The sequence below is a fragment of the Pangasianodon hypophthalmus genome, chromosome 6 (assembly GCF_027358585.1).
Source record: "Pangasianodon hypophthalmus isolate fPanHyp1 chromosome 6, fPanHyp1.pri, whole genome shotgun sequence".
NCBI classification, from domain to species: domain Eukaryota; kingdom Metazoa; phylum Chordata; class Actinopteri; order Siluriformes; family Pangasiidae; genus Pangasianodon; species Pangasianodon hypophthalmus.
In genome coordinates, this window is record NC_069715.1 from 11,642,428 (window position 1) to 11,663,396 (window position 20,969).

A 20,969-nucleotide genomic window follows, 5' to 3' on the forward strand; every position below is an offset into this window, starting at 1 on the left:
CATATAGTGTACTGTATATGGCTGAGGTAACTGGACTTAATTATGGAAAATATGTTCTACTATATCATTGTACTGACCTAATTCCAGTTTCATTTCAAGATTTGCTTCTTACAATGGTCATGGGCAGGTTGCAAACCAGTGACTGTCCAGCAACGCACCTGTTGTAGCATTTCCTCAGTGGAATTCAGTTTTTCACGGTGTTCCTCAAGGCACAAGTCTAGGTCTCTTATCTTTTCTCCTTGAACTTCCACTTGGTCTGTCAAGACACTCACCTAAAAGAAATAATTTTAGTTGTAAAAGCGGGCATTGGTCTGAGAGCATGCCTATTTACTTGTACTCGTGAAGAATGCTCAATTCCAACATCCGATTAATACTATGTGATGGAAGCTCAGTGTATGTTGTCACGCTAATGAACAGATGACATAAAATGACTGTGTTCTGGACGTGTTTCATGATCAATGATATTAATCAAAGTAAAACAGACTACAAACTGTGCTCTGCGAAAACATCAAGGAGTTACTACAGCATCTTCCTACAATACAAGTGACCTGATAAACCTTAAGGCGTTTAAACAGTATCTTTAACAGAGAGCGCAAGGGTGGCTGACTTGAGCGTGCAGAGCAGCATCAGTCAGTGTGGTCATTAAAAATGAGCACAGAGAAAGTGTCACATGGAGAGTGAGCACTTCAGTTGTGTGAGCTCTGAGCACTGAGACAAGTGTACTTCCAGGGTTTACGCATTACTTGCAAGTCAAGATGCAGTTCAAGGCACCTTGCACTCATTTAATGTAATTTATTGCTCGCTGATACTGCTCTGCACCCTCTCAATTAAAAGATACTGTTTAAACACTAACATCATAACATAAAACTCAGCACAAGGAGGTCATAGTTAGCAGTACATGACAGCAACCAACATAAACAGAGCTGAAGAAGATGTAACATGATGCTGCTGAGTGCTTGATACTAAGTGGGTTACACATTTCAGTATCAGTGTCAGTATCGACGATGTAACAAAAATCGCACTCGTACTCGGTCTGAAATATATAATGAATTATTCAATCATGTAGTATTACACAGATTACTGTATACTAACCAAAATAATGTATAAGGTTAAACATTACCTGAAGCACAAGGGATTCCTTGTCACTTTCAAGGCGATTTAGTCTGTCTTGGTAAATATCACCAGTCACTGAAATGTGCCCATTTGACTGTAACAACCAAATATTATTGACATTATTGACATTATAAATAATAACTGACATCATTATGACATTATTAATGTACACCAACAGTACAATAATTATCTATAAGTAGAACTTTAATAGTAAAAACTGAACTAGTCCTGACCAAAATAAGCTCAGTGATTTGAGTGAAATCTACAAATGTGAAGAAAGAAAAAACAATTAAATGACTTTTTAGGACTTTAAAACTGGGTTTGCAAGGCAAGTACTTTTCATGAGCTCTTTGTTCATCTACCACCGCCTTAAATGGTGAATAGACTAACACAAAAGTAAACAGAGTTATGGTATTACATGCGGACTATGGCATTTGTTTGGAAGTCTACCAACCTCTCTCTCTCTCAGCATACAGTATTAAAACAGATTCTTGATGAATATAATAATCATCAATACATACAGAGAGATATTAGCATATAAAATGCTGCCTTAAGGATTCTAATCAACCCAAAAAAATGTTTTATGCTAAACCTATAAATGTAACTCCAGTATTCAAAGGTATTCCTAAATACGAATAAAAGAGGAATTCTATTTACAGCATAGCAACATCATGCTATTATTACTACTCGTGTATAAGTAAAAGTAACGTGACACTGTTATGAAATCAGAATGCATACTAGTTGTCCCTGTAGCCACTCCACCAGACTGTGTGCTGTCGAGTCGGGTATCTGGCAGCGCAGTCCCTCTCTCTCCTCTGTGTCCATGAGCTCCAAAACCCCCCTCAGATCCTCGATTAGGTGCAGCGCCCGCAGGCTTCCCATGAACGGTGAGGTTGGAGACTGGCAGTCAAAGATCCCATTGGAATAGTCAAGTGATTTGGAGCCTGTGAGCCAATTATGAAATATGATAGTGTTACTCAATCACTGGCATCTAAAGTGAAGACTTTTTCACATGGTTTGTCTCAGATAAAAAAAAAAAATTACCTTGTCAATAAAGAAGTAACCAACCAATGAAGGTTAAATGGTGGTTCATAGTGTGGTGAGCTGAATATTGTCCTTTCTTTTCATTTAAACAATATGCTAATTCCCATCATTGGTTCAAGAATTATTTGCAACGATTAATATTTTCAACATGCGTGATCAGGCCAGGCATTATACTCTTACAGCTTACCACTCATCATTTGTTCTTTCACTGATCTCCAGCAACTGCCTGATCAGTGTCACAGATGAACCAGAGCCTATCCCGGGAACACTGGGCGCAAGGTAAGTATACACCCTGGACGGGACACCAGTCTATCACAGGGCACCTTGCACACACTCATTCACATATAGGGGCAACTAGGGGCAATTTGCAGTGGCCAATCCACCAATCAGCATGTTTTGAGAAGTGGGAACCCAAAGGAAACCCATGCAGACACAGAGAGAACATGTGAAACTCCACACAAACAGTAAACTGAGCTCAAGATTAAACCGTGGACCCTGGAGCTATGAGACAGCAATACTACCTTCTGTGAGATCATGCCACCCTGCTAAGATATCAGTCATATAAAATTATCTAAAGCTGTGGAACAAAAACAAATGAGGGCTATATTTCTGGTACAGGCCAGGGCAAAGTCTGAATTGGACCAGAATAAAGGTTACAGTTACCAACACCTCAGGGCATCATATAATATGACAGGCTGCGACCTAACAGCCTTATAATTAGCTAGGGGTAAAAACCCGCATTACTTCATAAGCCAGTTCAGACTCATCAAGGAGACTCAAATGTCACTATAATGATAGTCAAAGCATTTAAAAAGGGTGTTTTGTTTCTCATTCCAATGTGGATACTGTACTACAGTCATTCACACAAACAAAAATGGAATCACAAAATCCTCGGATAGCACTGAAATCAGTCCTGTACAAGGAAATTTTGTATTAGTTAGTTGCTTTGTCTTGAATTATATTGGAGTGACGTGTGAGAAATGCACTACATGACTACAAAAATAATAATAATAATAATAATAATAATAATAATAATAATACACTATATGGCCAAATGTTTGTGAACACTTGACCATCACACCCATATGTAAGCCTTCCCCAACCTGCTGCCACCACACAATTGTGCAGGATGTCTTTGTACTTTGAAACTAAGGAGTCGAGCCCAAACATGTTCCAGCATGACCAGGCGCCTGTGCACAAAGTGAGAAGACATGGTGCGCCAAGATGGGAGTGGAAGAACTCGACTGGCCTGCACAGAGCCTTGACCTCAACCCCACTGAACACCTTTAGGATGCACTGGAACACTAGAATGCACTGACCTCACTAATGCTCTTGTGGGTGAATGAGCATAAATCCCCAGAGCCATGCTCCAAAATCTAGTGGAAAGCCTTCCCAGAAGAGTGGAGCTTATTATAACAGCAAATGGGGACTAAATCTGGAATGGGATGTTCAAAAAGCACATCTGGGTGTGATGGTCAGGTGTCCACAAACTTTTGGCCATATCGTGTAATTATTAATAGTACCTGCTATGATGCCATCCATTTGCTCCAAAGCAGCTGCCAACATATCACTGGCATCAGACATCATCTTCAATCCGTTTAGTTAACCCTGGAACAAGGGAAACAAAAAGCACATTAAAAATAAATCACAGGAAATTTTTTTATTGTTAACATGCGGCACGACTGCAACAAAGATAGCATACTGACGAAAAAAACCATCAGTATACAGAGCATGTGTCAGCACTGCAGTGTCACAAGTGTTACATGATACCAGCTTGAGTAACAATAAAGTAATCACTAAAATTTGACTGAAAAACAAGGATAAAAACCTAATAACACACTGCTAACTCAATACCGACTGAACAGGCTAATCAGATTGATTTGGTGGATTTGATGATTGGGATTGTTCATCTCTACATGGACACACCTAAATGAACTCTAACCTAATTGTCTCTCCCTCACTGACCACCTCATTTGAGTGTCCCAGGGCTCTGGCTCACAAACAGTGAAGGCACTTGCACTTGTTCGGCTCTGCTTATCCATTAGTGCGCCACGTCCTTCCAAGATTTTACCCCTCATGGCATCTAGGACTTGAACTAAGCTGCAGTACCTGTCTCAGATGGCCTCTGTGACTGTCCCAGTCAGCAGAACAGCTTGTGCTTTCATACCATGCCCTGTTTTGGTGCAAATAAAGATGTTTTCTTTTAGTAAACCTCAAACTACAGCACCGTGACATTCTGGCTTGCAAAAACAAACAGCCCTAATGGTTTGGGATTCCTTGGTACATACTTAGAAACTAAACATCAGCTAGTAAAATAGACCATCTGTTTGTTTATGAAGAATGAGTGAAGAAGTGGTTGTTTCATGGCAGATCTCTTTTCGGATCTGTCTCTGCTATATATAGATCAGTGATGACTTGAACAGGATTTGCTCATCTGAAGCAAACAGTATTTGCTCATCTGAAGCAAGCTCATCTGGGCAAAAATATTTCATATTCTAATACTTAAAAGCATCAGATCAATTACTAGCAAACAGCAGGAAAAACCTGTGAAAACTACAGGCTCCATGACAATTTTATTAAAGTTTACAAATGTATTTATTTAACAAGAAAAAACAGATCAGTTTAAAAGGAAAATGTAGTCAGTCAAAATATCAAGATATATTTTAGCTATTTGTCGGTCAGTGTTTTAACAGTATCAGTAAAAATCGCAATACCTCAGAGAAGTGTAATGTGTTTTAACTGGAACGTAATTAATCATAATATCAGAGACTTATCATCCAGCTCTTTTGGCATTCTTGAATTCGCAGCCTCATACATAGTTATTCTGGACTATCCAACAGAACTCAGATAACTTTTCTGCTCTACCGATGTGTTTAACAACACCAGAAGTTCATATAGATTGATTATAAAGTGTTCAAAATATTTATTTTGGCTGATGTAATGTTTAAATTAGAGTTTTGGCATTAAAAGTTGGTGAAAACAAACACTGATTTTGTGTATCTTTAACCATCTCTGTGTTGATTTATAAGTATGTGAAGCTCATCATCTGGTTGAAAGCTCTATCTATGGCCGAGTCAGGCAAAGGTAACCATGGTTTGGGATGAAAAGTATCTACAATAGGAATCGGGTGTTGTGTTCAAATGAGACCAAAATGAAACGTGTAGATTATGTTCACTATCTGCATGTTTGGTGAACATAATCTACAGGTTTCATTTTGGTCTCATTTGAACACAACACCCGATTCCTATTGTAGCTGTAATAACGCCTGATGAAGTTCAGGTGCTGCATTGTGTGACATGCTCTCAGGAAGAGCTTCTTTCTTTTCAGCATCCATTCTGAAGAATTAACCGCACTGATGCGTTAGTCCTCCAGCTGTTAAAAGCGCATGAGCTACAGGAAATTGGGGCTGGTTTTATAGGGAAAACCTGTGGGTGTAGCGCTGTTTGCACCTTTTCAGTCTCCAGACATGTATTCCCGTTAGAGCTCACATCTGGCCTTACAGGATTACCAGAGAGACTATATTCGGATCCTCCTCACCTGACAAGTCTGCCAAAAGCTCCCTCAGCAAATTCTCCCCTCCTGAGAGCTCTATCTCTCTCTTAGAAATTTAGATTTATCAACTTAAAAACAAATAAAATAAGGTCCGAGAATCCAATTTGTAAATGTTGATGAAATTGATCCGAAAATGTTCAGATGTCAGAGTCAACCTGAATATCTTCCTCATTAAATGGTATATTAGATGACTAAAAATTAAATTGTTTTTCTTTCTGTAAAATGTCCTGTTGGAATGGATGCCTGTTTTGTGCAAAAAAAATAAAAAATAAAAAATAAAAATAAAAAAGAAAAGAAACTGCCTCACGTCTCACTGCAACATAATGATATCATTGTAGAGCTACAAAATTCCTCTTTAAGGCGTGATGCAACACTACAGAGTGGCATTTGCAATCCTCCAAAGTTGACAAAAATGAATGGCTGGGTCTCTTGAGGTTAGCATTATCTTCTCAAACAGTGATCAAACCTAACTTCCCTCAATAAAATGTTTACAGCGGCCCACACAGGCTGTGGGCTCTGGCTTACTGCGAGACTGCTCCACTGCCCATGAACACAGTCAGTCTTTGGGGAGGGAAAAGTGGGATGATTCTTCACTCGTCCACTGTTCCCTAGGTTACGGAGTCAGGATATGACCATTGGCCAGTGATTGTAAAGAATAATTAGGTCATTTACCTCAATTATTGGCACAGTGTTCAGGCTGCTGCGCTGGGACACAGGGCACTCTGTTGAGAGACTACTGGGGGCAGTCTGTGAGGTTCTGTTGGCACACAGCCCAAGAACACAGCAGTACCATTCTCTCAGATCAAATCTTTAGAACAAACCAAGTAAAAATGGTTTCTGTATACACCCAGCGCCTTCCTGTATTATTGGCATCCTTTATAAAAATAAGCAAAATGAATAAAACATTTAATAAGTGATATTCTGAGCTTGTACAGGATTTTTATTATTATTATTATTTAAAAAGATTTTTTTTTCTTTTTAATGACAGGTTGTTTTGAGTAGTGTAACTTCTTCTACAAAACTCTGAAGTTGAAATTATCAGAATTGTATCCTGACAATTTATATATTTGTGAAGTCTGTCCTGGAGAGAATAACAGTACTGAGTCCCTTCCTGTCTAACAAGGCTGAAGATACTTATAGAGCAATCTTGGTCCACTCCTCCATGCAGAACACTTTAAGCTATATTTTAAGCTTCCCTCTTTTATTCAGACCACAGGTTCTCAGTAGTGTTCAAATCTGGTCAATGCAGAAATACTGATTTTCATGTAGTATGTTTGGCTCAGCATCTTGTTGAAACTTCCAGCCAGAGGCAACCAGGTTTTGGCCCCAAATATCCTGGTAGAAGAATTCACAAGAATCCTGAAACCATTAGCCACAAAACAGCCCCAAATCATCAATAATCCATTACCATAGTTTACAGCTGGGTATCAGATGCATATACTTGTATTCAGTTCCCTTTTGTTGCCAAAATGCTGAAGGGCTGAGCAAAAAGTTGGACTCATTTTTGGTCTCATCTGACAACACGACATTATGCAAACTGTAGGTTTAATGATGCTTGATAAAGTTCAGGTGCTGCATTTTGTTCTGAGATTCTCTCAGTGTTTCTTTATTGTTTGTTGATGTCAGAATGGCATTTAACAGTTCATTTTAAAACTGTTGCTCATGGGTTAAATTTCTGGTAAATTTCCAACTGCTTTAGACAGGTTTCAACTTCTTCTTGTGGTCCTAAATTGTGCTTAATGGTATTATTAACTGCTCAGGTTCTTTTATCCATGAACTGATTTGTGCAGGTCAGCAACCATCTGTCTCTTTTGTGTTTAAAGTTCTTTGTTTTTCCCACGGTAATGGATAACAAAGCAATTTTACATGTGTGCAACCACATATTTATACCCCAGGGAAACAGGATGTGTTTAAAAGAGTAACAGTTGGAGTTCCTGGGCACTGAGAGCAAATGGAAAAAAATCTCATATTTCAAGTATGAGAACGTGTTTGTATTCATTTACAATACAACTTAGGGTTGTGAATAAGTTTATTACATATTTGATAGAAAATACGATTTAAAAACGTCATTCTAATGAGATTTTTTTTTGTGTGTTAGAATGTTTTAGTGGAAAAATATAAATTATTGTGCGTAATGTTTATTTTATACAATCCTCTTTTTTAAATGAAGGGTGCCAAAAATTCTGGAGGGCACTGTCCACTCTACCACCTTTCACTGCTTTCTGAGTTCAACTGAGTACTGCTTTAGACAGAAAAAAGAAAAAAAAAGCATAATGTATGATTATGGGTTAAAATGCAGGGTTGAGATACTGCTTTTCCCAAAACTTCCAAGCATTCCGTTTCATTTTATAGCCAACAGGAAGGAAGTAGAGGCAGAAACTGGGTCTTGGATGCTAACCACCAACCGTCATGCCCCTAACAGTTGGCCTGGAGTCAGTATAAAATTGAAGAGCATTTTAGGCTTTGAAAAACAGACCTCAGGTGTGTGTGTGTGTGTGTGTGTGTTTAGCCTGCTAGCTGATGTTCACCGGCCAGCTTGCTACTACTTGCTCTGTGATTTTCCCTATACGTAACGTAACAAAGTCGCTGATGATAACAATGACGAATGACCATAATGAGTTGTGAATACTTGAGCAACACCCCAAACCACATGCTGACATACTGTTCAGGATGTAGTAAGCATTCCGGGAAACAAGTTACATCCTATTGCTTCAACTGTTACAAAGAGTTATCCTCAAAGGATATCGTGTGATTTTGCAGGTTAGGAGGAACTATTCAGCCACTCAGAAGAATGGTAGGTTTTATTTGAACAGCTGGTCCAACACACTCCAACACACTGGTGACACCCAGCATTCAGCCAGTGGTTTTCACTCTTGATGTTTCATAGAAACCACCCACAAACATGTGCCACATCAAACGTAAATAAATCCACGTTAGAGAACGTGTAACCCAACCCCCCACTTTAGCCTACTAGTTTTGTTTAAACGCTCATTCCAGCGGCTCAAAATGCCCAGACAGATCAGTGCTTTTTGAGACTGAGGTAATTCTGTAGGAAAGAGCACTGAAACGGCTCAGAGTGCAGTCTTTATGCACCTCTGGCAATCTCAAAATTATACAGGAAACGCTGTTTTGAGTAAACTAGTATTTTACAGCCGTTCTTGAAAAAGAAAAAAAAAAAAAAAAAGGAGAAAAAATTTAAAGCGGAGACAAAATTCTGTCAGGCCTGGTAGCTTATCTGGCCTAGTGGGTTCAGCAGAAATCATTGTTTATATCAAACTTGAAAACATCTTCATATAAGATAAATGAAAAACCCCACAGCAAGTTCTAAATTAGTTTTGCCAAACAAAAAGGGGACGTCCAGACGTCTGTCTGGACCACAAATAAAATGGTACAAGCCTCAAGATATAAAGCCTTTCAACATTTTTGGAACGGAGTCAATGGTGCAGAATATATATTTAGAACATTACAAACTGCATCACTCAGGCAAAAAGGTATGTACATAGCTAAATGTTATTACCAAGCAAACGTTTTGCATGCAAATGTTAAAATAAAATCTGTCCTGTAGTAATGGGAAGAATAGCAGAAGCAATCCATGACAAACAGATTCTCTGAAAACATACTCATGTTACTTTGCTTATTACTTTCTGGAAAAAAAAGTTATAACACCACTCATTACTTTATTCTAAAACTCATCTGTACCAACTAGAAAACACAACAACGATGACCCAAAGTCCCTTTACTGTACTTTCTCACTGAAGAAAAAATACACAGACGTTACAGTCCCATTCATCTGGCTACTGCAGTTTGAAAATCAAGAAACTCTTAGTATTAGTATTTACCTTGAAATAAAGTCTTGAATAAAAACGTAATCATAAATCACGTTTGGTGAGGTGTTGAGGTGAGGTTCATACACTCTCTCCCTGGATATGGAGATTTTTAGGCCTTTTGTCCAGCATACAACCCAATGGAATCTTTTAACTGAGTTATGTATTCACTTTTTTTCTGCAATAAACTCAAGGAAAGACATGAAAAGACATAATGTTCTTTATCCCAAAGATTTAATGTAGTCATGGAGGCAAAATTTAAGCTAGATTGTAAACATATTCACAGTAATTTGCTTAGAAGCATATAATAAATGCAAGCAATAATTATGTAAGGAATAAATCATGACACAAAGTGGAGTTAATGTTACCAGGCCAAAGCTGATTATTTTCCCTATAAGAAATGTTTTATTCCTCTTATACCACAGCAGTTTGGCAAAGATTGCATTTTTATTTATTAAAGATGCATTATGTAAGATTACTAAGTTTTTTTTCTTTTTCTTTTTCCAAGATTAGGTCTCTAACGGTTAGGTAAAAAAAAAAAAAAAATATATATATATATATATATATATATATATATATATATATATATATATATTTTTTTTTTTTTTTTCTCCTTGAGGTCACTCCCCATCACCACCATGTTCACAAAGGTCCGCCTCCAGGATCTGGACTGACAGGAGGCACAACAAAACACAAACAAGCATTCCAGACCGGAAGTCAGTTTTCTAAACTAGTTTTATCAGAAACTTAATAACCTTTCACTAAGGCAACGGCTTAATCCTTTGTTTTTCATCAGGTTCTACAAAAGTTCCAAGTAAGGAATAAAAAATTTTTAAAAATCAACTATTGTACCTTTAAAGAATGACAAATTGCACTGTTTATCCATTTGTAGGTTACATTTAATGTGGGGGAACATCCGTGAAACAAGTTATCACTTACATTACAGCAGCTACAGAAAGTCATTCCCTCATGAAAAACTTGCTGACCTTTACAAAGCGCTGACACTGGAGACTCCTTCCAAAAATCTTAGAGAAAGGTTTACCATATCAACACCTATACATTTTTGTTTGCTAAATAACAAATTATTTTAATCAATTTATTATTAATCTTCCATTACATGGAGTGTTCACCATACAAATCCCTGTGAAGAAGCTATTACTATAGAAACAATAAGGTATTAGAAGGAATGCATTAATATAAATCTGTGAACTGCCTTCCAGCTAGAACTACTGTCAGAGCTTCTGTTATAGAAAATTCATCAGCACTCTCTGACCAATCAGAATCGAGAATTCAACATCGCTTGGTGTAAGTAACTGCAGTGTGGTGACAAGAATTTAATTAATCCCTTCCGCCATTTCATAACAGATGAAATGAATTAGATTGCAGTAATGCACTGCTTTAGACAGTGTTACACTCAAAACTCTTATCATTTCGATTTAATTCTACCAAACTGGAAGTCAAGTCTTACCGTATGCTCACAGGAAAAAAAGGCAATCAAGCTAAAAGATGGTGTTTGTGTTGTCTTAGCTGCTCTAGAAAACGCAGTGTTCAGTGGCCGTGAAAACTTCAAGGCCAGGTCCAACCTGTTGTTAGAGATTACTAGGTTCTCACTGTAAAACTATAATAGCTACTGAACTGCAGTCTACGAGGTCAAGGAGTGAGGATGTGAAGGAGAAAAATGAGCATTGCATCCTTTGGCTGCACAGTGCAGAAAAAATACAAATGCATTAACATACAAAAAATGAAAAATTGAATAACAAATGAAAATACTTCAGTCGAACTCTTTAGTATATGAAGAAACAAGAATGTTTCTCCAACTTCACAACTGTGGCATCTTTCAACAACCGTACAAGTATAATACACAACTTAGCTACGCATTTTAACATGCAAACATTGCATGCATTCCTTTGTGCCAAGCAAGCTAGGTTCAAGTCTGTCCAAAAATGTTCACTGTTCTCAGTCTTCACTGCTCAGAGGAACTCTTTACGGGTTTACTGCTTCACATACACGCTTTTAAGCTGGTACAAGCACTTTGCATTGCAGATTCTTGCGTCGCTGGAATTTCCTCTTGTGGCAGGAACACAATGAGTCCAAGGCATGGACGGCGATAACACAATGATAATAACAAGTTCTTTGTGTTGGCCATCACTTTCACATGGCACTGCATAGTACTCTCTCAGATTCTTGAATCACAGCGTATTGTGCATTCCAGCTCCATGTGGTCATTTGAATTTCACATCAAAAAGCGAGCCAAACAGCAGAAAACTATGGATTTCACTAAAATATAGATGCAGTGTCAAGAAAAAGAGCTGCCTTCTAATCAGAAAGCATTCATATATGTACTTTTGTTCACATTTTTGTGTTTTGGGAGCACCAGAGAGAATCAATTTATAATGTCTTTAAGAAACGATGACGTTTTTCTCCATACTTGCTTCCAATACAAACACCAGAGAAAAAGTCACACACCACTACGGCTACACAATACATCATCTGTGTTTATACAATACCAGTCTGTACGCAAATGAGCACTCTACAAACCACAGTGTTTTTGTGTGTTCTGTGAGCAATCTGTTGGCATTGGGGTGATCAAAAATTAGTCAAATTAATGTGATATTTAAAAAATTCACCCTGAACAACTTGCATATTAATCTTTATACGTATCAGGTATTCTTCATTGACATCCAAAATTTATTTTGTCATGAAATTCTGTGTAGAATTTTTTTTTGTTGTTGTTAAAACTATTACCAACATGTTAATCTGTTTTCACTTTGGTTAATTGTTTACCCACAATGCCAGTCGACTACCTGCTGTAGTGGTGCCAGTAGGAATCAGCCCTTCTTTCATCTCTTTCATACCTAAAGAGTGATGCAGCAGCATTTCAGTCCAGCTTTCTTCTCACCTCCTCATCTGTACAATCTGCCAAAACTGACCACGTTCCAAAGTAAATTTTCATGTGGATTCCTCCAGTAACTCAGCATAACTGCATCTTATTGCTGCATTCCACTCTGCAACTACGTTCTACATTGCATTTTTTATTTATTTTTTTTTACAATTAATGTATCATTGAACGTCACTGGGAAATGGTGAGCATGAAAAGAAGCTATTGCTCCTTTGTTTTTTAAAAGCTAACAGCAAAACCTGACCATTATCCCTTATGTTTGAGAAGCACACAACCAATAACTTCTCACAAGAATAATAAAAATACAGTCCCAACCAACAAATTAGCACCAGAATCATTAAGCACCTCTCAAATATTTCAACATAAACATATTGAATGTTTTTCAGGGGTGGAGTTTCCCTTTAACCATGACACATCGCAGGTTTCTTTTAATATATTGCAAGTCGTATCATGACTTCAGTGTGCAGCATGATAATAACAGGATGCTGTCTTTGATGGGAATGCAAATGTTCCTTGCATTTTCCTCTCCTTCTCCAAAATGTGCCTTAAAAAATAAATAAATAAATCTGTCCTAATGGTTTCAGAGCTCCATCAAGCCAAGTGTCTCTAGGCTACACTATGCTGTATTATTATGTGTACGCAGTACTAACTACAGATCTCCTCTGAACCCATCCGACTCAGTGACCGTAAAAAGAAAATAGAAAAGCACCAACCATCTCTACACAAAAATAAGTATTTTATGGCAGGCAAATTCCATATGTCGTTGCAAGGTTGTTTGAAGTCATGCATGTCAGAGTAGAAATGTGGCACTGAGACAAGAGAAATGCATCAAATCTCAAAACAGCCCCAAATACAAGCTGTTTCATACCACGGTAAAGATCACATATCAGAACAGCTGCATTAGTAAAATAAAATCTGTCTGTGCCACTACATTTCAGAAAACGAGCATGGAGGAATCTTTATCAACATGCTCGGAAATGTGTCATGTGATCTGCACTCACGTGTGTAGTTTTTAATTATAACTCATGGTGTTATTTTGGTTTGGAACTGGCGCCACACTTTATGGAGTGAAACATAAGCTGTTGTGATTTCCGGTTTCTAGCACGGGCACTGGTTTCCTGTGACGGGACTCTCTAAGTAAGCCAGATATCAACCGCAGACCAGACTAAAGCAAGGTTGTTTTACTCCATGCATAACTGTTTGATCTATCAAAAGTAGGAAACAACAGTATTTAGGCAACGTTGTTTCCACCACTATACTATATTTAAAGGATTTAAAGGTTCATACTGCTTAAGTGCACAAAAGTGGCACAATTTTGGAATAACTGTACTCATAACTATGCAGACTATGCCTCTTAAGATTGTCTGTGATGTTGCAATAGCATTTACTATTACTTAATAGAGTGCTGTTATTTAAAAAGCAATAAATAATTATCCTATCCTATTTCCAGCCAGAGTGACAGACGAATATGACTTATTGCAGCCTCTCACAACTGCAACTGCAGGAAGATGGACTGCTTCTCTATCTATAGCAGAGAGTAAAATTAAAAATAAATCTCACTAGCAAAAACGCGACCATGGAGCAAGACCACCATCACAGAGAGAAAGCAGAACTGCATCAACTAATGATATCTGATATATCTGATGTACTATATTTTTGATATATACTCCATCCATCCATATATATGTACACACACTCTTATGAAATACAAAGTGAATACATATACAGATGTTTTTGTGACAGAGGTGGCTGTATAATTACAAAGTGAACAATTTTAGCACTAGTGTTTAGACTCGAATTCGCAGGATTGTTGTCATTTCCAAAAGTGTCCAAAACAGTGGCTCTCAAAGTCACGTCCGTGATTTATTTTTATTTTTTTCCATTAATATATTTTGTTACAGTGATGGAGATCACCATTATCAATCAAAGATATTATATTTATTATTGGATTATTGGGTTCCTATAGCCGTTAACCTGTTTGAACTGAATTCAATTCATCCAAACCTCAGTAACTAAAAAAATAATCTAGAAATAATGGCTTGGGTCCAACGTGTTCTGTTTGTGGAAAGTTCAGGTACATTTTTTTAACTTATTGCCAAAAAAAAAAAAAAAAAAAAAAACTGTGTACATTAAAATAATGAATCTAATATTATAATCTGAATAGTTGGATTATGTTCATGAAATAAATCTGTACTGAAATATGAAGTCTTATATATATATTTATGTTAGTTTTAATGCACAGAACATCTAATATATTGTGTTTTATCTGTAATAAATGCATGGGATAAATGTTAAAGTTGCCCAGAGTCCAGCAGTAGTGGTGTTCACCCCTGTGCACAGCTGTTTTCCTCTCTTTACACACTTTTTCCTCTGTAAATGATGGCAAAGCAGCAGAAAGCTGCTCTTGTTCCTCTGATTACGTGGAAGGCGTGAATCACAGCCCAGCTCAGCCAGCACAAGCCCAGTGCCTACATTACTACACCTTCATGAACATCATGGCACTGCTGCAGAGGGAGAACTGAGCTACATGATGGTCATGAGAATAACACATGATTTGTGGGTGAAGTATTCACAAAGCAGAAACATGCTGTTGTAATCAGTTCCCTCGGGCTACGGATATTACTCAGAGCCAAGCAGAGTGTGTTTATCATTCCTAATCCTCATCTAACTCAGTATATTTTTAAAGGAATAAGTCATTTTATCATCCAAGCCAAACTTAGGCAAACAGCCTGTGCCACATCCGATCAGTCGCAGTTTACATGGAGCCTGGAATCAACAAGTTCACAAAGTAGGAATGTGTCCACAGCCCTCAGGGAAGACTCCCAGTCACTTACCAGAAGCCGGACTGGACTTGAAACCACCTAAAACGAAATTATCCTGTTAGACTGGAACTTTCTCCGTCGTCCTTGTTGTAAAAATTGAATTTCACAAGCTTTGCTCTCCCTCAACTCCGCGCTGCCCCTCCGCCTGCGCCTGCGCCATGGCGACAATGAATCGGGAAGGCGGTGACGTCACGCCAAGGACTCATCCCGCCCCAGAGCGAGGAAAAGTGATTCACTTCAGTGAATCGATTCTTTTGAACTGAAGCAGGACGCGAGATTCGATTCAGCACTACTCAAGTGATCATAGCTCATGGCTTCATACAGCTGGTCTAAGGGACAGCATCATATTTATAGTTTTACTGCCTACATTTACAATTCAGTTTATCTCTGCAAAACCTATGTCTGACACCATAGTGAAAAAGACAATAAAGAAGAGGCTCATTGAAATAATACTCACATTAATACAGAAGTCTAGAGGCCTAACATTACTTTTTTCTTTACCCTTTACTCTAACCTCAAGTTCACCATGATTTGTCCTGTGATCTTGTGATCTTTGTCCTGTGATCATGTTTTCCAGATTGTGATTTATTTCCTGCCTCACAGCTCCAGGGTTCCTGGTTCATTTCTGAGCTCGGGTTACTGCATGTATGGAGTTCCTCATACTCTTCCCATGTCCACCTGGGTTTCCTCCAGGTTTTTGGGCTTCCTCCCATCTCCCAAAAACATGCCTAACCCTAAACTGCCCCAGGTATGAATGTGTGTGTGCTCTGTGATGAGCTGGTGTACCATCCAGGGTGTATTCCCGCCTCGCAGCTATTGCTCCCGGAATAGGCTCGGGAACCACACAACCCTCAAAAGGATAAAGCACTTACTCAAAGTGAAGGAGTGAGATACTAAACTAGATGTTTAGGCTTCAGATGCAAGATGGATGAATGGGGACATTTAAAGAAGACATGACTTGTCAATAATAGGGAAGAATGAGATAAATGAAACTTTGCACCAGCTGTTAGAGAAACCAGATAAGGAGTAACTAATGTGTTGTGTTTATCACCTAGGAAACCCATGTTAGATCACATAATAGTAGTCAAATGTTTAGATTCATAACCTAAACAATATGTTTACTTTGATGCAGAAAATATTATTATAGGAAAAAAAGGATTTGTGCATGATTGCAAACTGACTCTCCTGATTCACTTAAATGAGTCACTCAAAATGAATGATCAGCCCATCACTCCTGGGAAAAGTAGTCAGACATTTTGTAAAGTTTAAGCAGTATTAGACAGCTTTTTGTGTTAGTCTGTAACTTGGGAGAGATAGAGATGTCATGTAGTGATTTTAAAAGGCTGCATGAATGATCACATTGTTTTTATATGTTTGCACTGACATGCATGTAACAAGAAAAACACAGAGAGGAATTCTTGATGTTTATTCACAATGCTCATATTTAAAGCTGAAATGTCTTGATGTCTCTACAGCCTCTTATATCAAATATGACATAATAGTCATCCTAAAATGCTTTAGCGTCACAGTACGTAGCAAACAATACAGTCTCATGAGAACTGTGAGAGGGTCAGACACATTTATCAACGCAATAATTTTATTTTATTTATTGAACATTACACACCCAGCAGAAAGCTGCCTTTGGTGTAGTGTTTCCAAAACATGGTCTTTCATCATCATGCCTTCAAATTTTAGTGTTTATTAATCTAAAAAAGTTAAATCTCAAGGGTCTGGGTGTGTTAGAGCAGTAACCCTTTAGATGTGTGGCGTAGGGGGAGTGCCAGAAATACTGTTTTACTGCTCCAGCAGATTGGACATCCTTCATTCTGTAGGCTCAGATGAACCCAATGCTTTAGATCCAGAGGAACCCTTACGAGGTCGCTCTACCTTTACAGTGTTGGGGTCACACGCCAACATCTCTCTTATCCACTCATCATCCAGTGCCCCCTCAATGAACTCCTCCAGACTGATGATGGCTGTAAAAAGGAAAACTGTTCCTGTTATGTCATACGCTAACATTAAATGAGACAACAGACATTAAGAATAAGAGTATGATATGGATTTCTTTTGCAAAAAATACCCTAATGTCAGTCATGTACCCAAATGAGTTAAAATGAAGTCCAGGGAAATAGGTCTAGAATACAGTACTATTCCTTAACGGAAAACTCCATCCTGAAACACATTGAATACATTGATATTTAAATATTCCTGATGTGCTTAGTGATTCTGGTGCAAATTTTTTTGGTTGATGCTGTGTTTTTGTTATTCCCATGAGAGACTAGCAGTTTCAATGTTGTTTAATCTCAAATATAAGGGATAACAATCAGTTTTTGCTGTTGGCTCCTAAAAATAAAAGAACAAGAGCTTCTTTTCTCACTCACCATTTACCAGAGACAGTCTATGTCATATTAATGAGAAATCCAACACAGAAGTAGTGGAGATGACTGAGTTATGGCAGAGATTCAGATTGAATCTTTGGAACATTATCTTTTTGAGACAGAGTGTATAGATTACAGAGATTATGTGAGAGAGCTGGACACACTAAAACACTAAAGCGCTGCTGCATCGCTCTCCTTAGGTAAAGATGAAGCAAGGGCTAAATCACCCTGGAGAATGACATTGTGGGGTAAAAAAAAAAAAAAAACATGAACCAAAGTGAAAATGGACCAACATGTCAATGAAAGAATGTTAAAATGAACTTTCATTACAAAATAAATCTTGGATGCTACTGAGGATCACATGTTAATTATAAAGATTAACATGCAATACGTTCGGGATGGATTTTTCCTTTAAGGAAGCAATGTACTCCATACCACCTTACCATTGTTGTCTTTGTCTAGTTGTATGAATATCCTGTTGGTGCATTCCTCAGCAGTCAGTGGATTAGGTTTGGTTAGAGAGGCTGCAACACTCATCTTATACACAGCCTGCCAACAATCAAGACACGCTCACAAAGTCTCTATCGCCCTCTAACAGAGTAGAGCAGTAATGCTGACCTCCTTTACACAAATCCCTGTCACATCGTGAAATCATGCAGAAATCTTCATGCTATTTCAGAACCAGGTCTGATTTAATTATTCATCACTTACGTATGCACTATAATCAAAGCAAACATAGATCAATCCTATTTTTAATTTAGTAAAGTCACTCTCTGTATTGTAAACGCACAATACCATATAAGGAACCCACCTGCATGATGTCAAGCATCTCTGCTCGTGTTATGGCTCCATCCTTGTCCTTGTCATAAAGTTTAAATGACCAGCGAAGCTTCTCCACTGATGAGCCTTCTAATAGCATGCTAATGGCCATCACATATTCTCGGAAGTCAACGAAACCATCCTGTTAGACACATTAACTTGTATCTTTGTGTACAGTGGAAAAACTTGCGTTGTTTACAGAGTTGTTAACAATGTAGATAGTGGTTTTGGCAGAAGCTATCAATTTTGAAACTTACATTTCACACTGTTTCCTCCAAAAGCACAGGTTTACATTAATGCGATTTTTTAAAATACACCATATGGCCAAAAGTTTATGGACACCTGACCATCACACCTATATGTGGGTCTTCCCCAAACAGTTGCCACAAAGTTAGAAGCAAAGAATTGTCTAGAATGTCCTTGTATGCTGTAGTATTACACTTTCCCATCAGTGGAACTAAGAGGCCCAAACCTGCTCCAGCATGCCAATGCCCCTGTGCACAAAGCGATGTCCATGAAGACATGGTTTGCCAAGTGGGGACCTCAACCCCACTGAACACCTTTGGGATGAATTGAATCACTGACTGCGCCCCAGGCCTCCTCGGTCGATATCAGTGCCTCACCTCACTAATGTTCTTATAACTGAACGGGCAGAAATCTCATGTTACCATTTCTACAGTTCAAGCTCATTCACAGGGACTTGTATGGTGGACGCTACACATAAAGCTAATAATAAATCTTTTTTAATTGTTTTATTAGGCTCAAGAGAGAGAAAAAGAGATACTGGTGGGGGGAAAAACTGTTTAGAGCTGCTATAATGTAAGTGAAAACAGGAACTAACTTGCCTATGTTACAGGAAAATAATACTTTTCAATATGGTAACAGTAACTATCCTTTGCTTCAGGCCACATCATATCACCCCATTTTTGATTATTTTCCTATAACAGCATGGGCCACTGTGCTTTACTCCTTTCTGAAAAAAATCACTGACAGTCATTTTTGTCAGTTCTTCTTATTACTGAGTGAATTTCAACACAGTCGCAATGATAAAAATGTGTTCTTTCCAGCTACACAGTTAAGGCAAATCCTTCTAGGTATATTTTCTATATAAAACACTTCTTCAGATCCAAGTCAATATGCGCATGTGTGATTTGTCATACCCCGTTGTTGTCTAGTGTACGGAAGATCTGCTCAGCGTATTCTGCAGACTCCAGTCCCACAGTTCCATCACAGAAGTGACGTCTGAACTCATGCAGAGTGATCAGGCCACTCGGACACTCGATTAAGAACTTCCTGTTAGACAAAAGCAATATGGGGCTGCCTATTCATAGCCGTAGTTTACTTTTTGCTCATTTCAAACTTAATTCCAAATGTCGCAGTTTTAGCATCCTGAAATTTCAGTCAGTAGTTTCTCTACGTGGTTAATGGAGCTGAGTTAAGACTTCTTACAAACTATTAACTGACAACTGTACGCAAGAGAGTAGATTCAAAACCTGACCCTGTACTTTTTCTTATAAATCTACAATTTTAACAACTATTATTAAACAAAGTAACAGTCAAGTACAATAAAAACATTATGTATGCTTAAGCATACATTTATGCAAACATAAAATAATTTGTGAATAAAACCTCAGCCTTACCTAAACCATTCATAAAGTTCTGTGACGTAGGTGCCTCCGCTTCTGCAGGGTAAAGTCGCAGCCTGTCCCATCCTCACTTGTGTTCCACTATCAGCTACTTCAGGCACACACGTTTATATACCAAAGCCCAGCTTACCTCTCTCAAGCTTAATCACTCTTACAGATTCCCTCCTGCAGCCATGAAATTAGGCAAACCTAATCTCTTAGCAGGGGGCACAAGCACGTTGGGGGGCCTCAAATGTAATTACCTTAAGAGCATGTAAACTGTGATTGGGGTGGGGGGTGTTATGGTAGTGACACTTAACACCTTTCCACAACTACATCAACATTAATGAATAAATATTAAGGAGTAAATACTAAAATGTACCATTTATCCTGGTGATACATCACTATGCTGTTCTCCTGATCTAGATCTATTTTTTGCACTAATTTGTTTCCTAAAAACATTTGCAACATATTCTAATGAATTTAGTTGGTTCTACTTCCCAAAACATAGAGCAACTAATAGCCTAATTTAAACCACTGTGATCCTGACCAGACAGTTACTAAGGATGAATGAATGCTGTAAACACAAAATGGTCAACTTCTTACTCCAGGTTAGAAAACTTGTGTAGGACTAAATTTTGTGCACAGATTTACCAGAAATGTTTTCACCTGAAAAACCACATGTTCTCCTCAAGACAGTGCAGATTTCCTCTGGGTTCTTGGGTTTCCAATGTCCAAAACCACACTGGTATATGGACTGACTATGCATTCATTGCCCCAGGTCTAAATAGGTGCGTCAATGTGTGTATGCAATGGGCTGGCATCCCATTCAGGCTGTGTTGCCAGGACAGGCTTTGGATCCACCCGGATAAAGCAGGGGCATTTGAAATGTG

General features: G+C 38.2%; 2 protein-coding genes across 6 annotated transcripts in view; both read right to left on the reverse strand.

Moving 5' to 3' along the window:
- The window catches only part of ppfibp1b (PPFIA binding protein 1b), a 33,274-nt gene extending 17,838 nt beyond the window's left edge, over positions 1–15,436 (reverse strand). For 4 of the 5 annotated variants that reach the window (XM_053234922.1, XM_053234920.1, XM_053234921.1 and 1 more), the window contains exons 1-5: positions 15,267–15,436; positions 3,681–3,765; positions 1,852–2,057; positions 1,121–1,207; positions 159–272 (exon numbers count right to left, since the gene is read on the reverse strand). In XM_053234922.1, the coding sequence (XP_053090897.1) occupies positions 159–272; positions 1,121–1,207; positions 1,852–2,057; positions 3,681–3,744 (471 nt within the window). In that variant the 5' untranslated portion in view covers positions 3,745–3,765; positions 15,267–15,436. The remainder of the gene's footprint in view (positions 1–158; positions 273–1,120; positions 1,208–1,851; positions 2,058–3,680; positions 3,766–15,266) is intronic. The other variant, XM_053234923.1, reaches the window with a different exon arrangement.
- A 1,247-nt stretch (positions 15,437–16,683) lies between these two features.
- si:ch211-245j22.3 (uncharacterized protein LOC563798 homolog) lies at positions 16,684–20,897 on the reverse strand. The gene is made up of 5 exons (XM_026927540.3): positions 20,092–20,897; positions 19,612–19,744; positions 18,444–18,593; positions 18,076–18,181; positions 16,684–17,230 (listed from the first exon to the last, which is right to left on the reverse strand). Exons 1-5 carry the CDS (start codon positions 20,160–20,162, stop codon positions 17,076–17,078), a joined length of 615 nt encoding a protein of 204 aa, XP_026783341.1. The 5' UTR covers positions 20,163–20,897; the 3' UTR covers positions 16,684–17,075.
- Between the last annotated feature and the right edge of the window lie 72 nt (positions 20,898–20,969).

What these genes read in the sequence shown, in the direction of transcription:
- si:ch211-245j22.3 (XM_026927540.3), bottom strand. Translation starts at nt 20,162, where the DNA reads ATGGGACAGGCTGCGACTTTACCCTGCAGAAGCGGAGGCACCTACGTC. An exon ending in GAACTTTATGAATGGTTTAG is followed by an intron (nt 19,745 to 20,091) that starts GTAAGGCTGAGG and finishes TTTGTCTAACAG; the next exon opens with GAAGTTCTTAATCGAGTGTC. An exon ending in AGATGCTTGACATCATGCAG is followed by an intron (nt 18,182 to 18,443) that starts GTGGGTTCCTTA and finishes GATTGTTGGCAG; the next exon opens with GCTGTGTATAAGATGAGTGT.